Raw genomic sequence first — 3,467 nt, forward strand, 5'->3', positions numbered from 1 at the left:
GAAATATATATATATATATATATATATATATATATATATATATATATATATATATATATATATATATAGATATATATATAGAGAGAGAGAGAGAGAGAGAGAGAGAGAGAGAGAGAGAGAGAGAGAGAGAGAGAGAGAGAGAGAGAGAGAGAGAGAGAGAGAGAGAGAGGAGGGATCAAATTACATCCGAAGAGTTACACAACGAGTTACACTCGTTCAATAACTACATCTCGAATTAATATTTTTTAAATTCAACCGTTGGATTGAAACATAATATCATATAGATCATACCTATAAAGTTTGAGCTTAATCTATAATGATTTACTATATCATCAAGATATCCAAAGATTAACGTTAAAATGAGCTTTCATATAACGTTAATTTTGATGTAATTCAATGACATAGTAAATAATTATAGATTAAGCTCAAACTTTATAGGTATGATCTATATGATATTATGTTTCAATCCAACGGTTGAATTTAAAAAATATTAATTCGAGATGTAGTTATTGAACGAGTGTAACTCGTGGTGTAACTCTTCGGGTGTAATTTGATCCCTCCTCATATATATATATATATATATATATATATATATATATATATATATATATATATATATATATATATATATATATATATATATATATATATATATATATATATATATATATATATATATATATATATATATATATATATATATATATATATATATATATATGCCGGTTCTGAGAATTTAGAGGACCAGGGCAAAAAATAAAAGTGGACTTCTAATAAAAAATATCATTTTTTTTAAAAAAGAACACCATCTATTTAACTTGTAAATATCTAAATTAATTATTAATTCTTAATTTTCTTTATTTAAGGAAATTGAATTTTTTTAAGTACTAATTAAATATGAATAAAAAAATACTAATTTAATAATTTAGTGTAAAAAAACAATTTTACAATAGGATTACTAATAAATTACTTGCTAGTAAATATTGCGGCATTGATTATCAGAAAACATGATAAACATAATAATTAATATATAATTTTATTTTTAGTATGTTATTTTAATTTTTAAAATTGCATTTTTTATTTAAGTTTTTCTTTTAAAAATAAGAACGGTTATTTTAATTATTAAAAGTGCATTTTTTTTAATTGAAGTTTTTTTTTAAAATTAAAACAAGGCCTCCGATTTGATTGGGCCGGTCCTGATCGTATATATAAAATTTAACTTTTAATTTTTAAAGTCTATTACCAATAATTTGAGGCCCCATTTTTTTTGAGGTCTTGACTGTGGGTCTGGTTGCCCTGGTCCAGGGCCAGCTTTATATATATGAAGCACATGGAGACTCAAATGAGAAAGGATTTGGGAATTTAAATAAGTATAAACCATTTTCTTAACCCATTAACCAATTTGAAATACATTCTATCCAAACATGAAAGTCCATCAATCACACAATTTATTACTACTAAAGAGTGCATCTCAATAATAGTTAAAACATTAATCAATTATTAAAGCGCATATATCAAGCACATTCGCAGGAAAGCATGTTTTTGTTATTTTTTGCATCCAAGCCACCCCATTGTGAGCCCCGAACGACTTGATTTCCATCTTTAACCTATCTACTTGGATTAAATTGCTCCATCAACTTCCAACTTTAAAGTGATAGAAAGAATAATCACGCGTGAGTGTGATGAATTTCTGCACGACTAAATGCAACTTCTCTCTTAGAGTTCTGAAATAGAACACAAATGCCTCCCTTGTTATTCAAGTTATCTCAAGACTTGGAAATTGATTTAAACCGGTGTCACTGCGATCAATGGTGACGCAGATTTGGTGCTAGTATTTACTTCATCATGTAACAACATATTCAATAGGGACTAAAAACATTATTATAAACTTACATATTCCATGTACGATCTCAAACTTAATTGTTACAGCCATATTGAATAGATGCATATCAAGAGTTTGATTTTGGAAAGAAGCTGTTGTTATTATGGACACAAGGACAGCCACTTCTCCTCCGATTTAACAGAAGCAGATGCGGTGCTCAAGTGTTGTAGTTGATTTGTGGATTCCTTGATAAATCAGAAAAGAGTAATTTATGTGCTCTCAGAGCTCAACTGATTTTTATATTGATAAACTATTTTGTCATTCCATTGTTAAGACTATAAGCCATTATTGCTCTTTCTCTTATCAATTGGAACACAAACGAAAACCATATACATGACAATAATGAAATATACTGAAACTGAATTGAAACTTCATAAACAATAATATATTGATTAAACTAAATATTGTTGTCAACACATATCAAATCATAAAGATAATGACTGACTCCCTAAATAGTACTAACATCAAGATACAAATCTTTCATGTTTTAGAAATAATGAAAACCCCTAAAACTTAAAGGTTAACAAACTATATCTGCTGTGATGAACCCCTACGAAGAACAGAAAAATCAAATTTCTTCTCTTCTTTATCCCATTTAAGACCAATTTCATCTCCAGCCTTTAAGTTCCGTTTATCTACAAAATCAGTGATCCACGTATCGTTGAAAACATGACTTCCATTGGAAGGCCATACCTTGAAAACAAGAGAACGGAGATCTTGAGTGTCAACATCAAACACCGAAACTTTCACTCCATCTTTTTCAGCTGGATCTTTATCCAAAAAAGGAACCACCCATTTTTTAGCCAATTCTTTCTTCAACAGAAGTCTGCTATTGTTGCCAAGATCACTTGCTGTGAGCACCTTCCTGATTTTCCATGGATCATCGCCATTGGTTGAAGAATCAGAACTTGTTCCAACAGCATTAGCATTCGTTTCTTGGTGAGCAAGTTTTTGTTTCTTGGCAATTTGAATGCAATTACAAAAAGAAAGAGATAGGTGGAGACAAACATTGGTTTCATTAGGATATGAAGACAAATCCAACAATGATGAAATGTTGCTGGTTTCTTGTTGTCGACATTTCCGTTTACAAGAAAGAGAACCAAGATCATCAGCATTAGTAGTAATGGAAGAAGAGAGATAGGATGAAGGTGAGGATGGTGAATCATGAATCTTGAAGAGAGCCATTGTGTGATTGAAGTGAACAAGAAGAGTGATAGCTATGTGTTTTATTTAAGAGTAAGACTCTGATTCACTCAATATTTATTTATACTAAAATATACAACGGCTTCTTTACTAAAATTTAGTAATTATAACAATCAAATCTTTTTCAAACAAAATCTTAATGGCTATATTATTCGGTTTGTTTGTTTTTCATCAAATTTTTTCCTTATTATATGGATTTCAGTTAGTTACAATTTTATATTCTGTTTCTTTATACTGATTTAATTATTCACTATTTTATCGTTTATTTTATTTAGTGAATGCATCTTTTTATCATAAATTTTTGCAACTAAATCTACCATGTAATATAAAATCGTATAAATTATTATTTTAAATCTTATCTTCTCAATTATCTTAAGATGCA

General features: G+C 28.6%; 1 protein-coding gene across 1 annotated transcript; it reads right to left on the reverse strand.

Annotated features, from left to right (window-relative positions):
* Positions 1–2,410: 2,410 nt before the first annotated feature.
* Positions 2,411–3,067, reverse strand: LOC131633452 (putative B3 domain-containing protein At1g78640). Its single transcript, XM_058904168.1, has one exon. The coding sequence runs from the start codon at positions 3,065–3,067 to the stop codon at positions 2,411–2,413; it is 657 nt and encodes a 218-aa protein (XP_058760151.1).
* Between the last annotated feature and the right edge of the window lie 400 nt (positions 3,068–3,467).

This window comes from Vicia villosa, unplaced genomic scaffold, assembly GCF_029867415.1.
Source record: "Vicia villosa cultivar HV-30 ecotype Madison, WI unplaced genomic scaffold, Vvil1.0 ctg.001125F_1_1, whole genome shotgun sequence".
Lineage (NCBI taxonomy): Eukaryota > Viridiplantae > Streptophyta > Magnoliopsida > Fabales > Fabaceae > Vicia > Vicia villosa.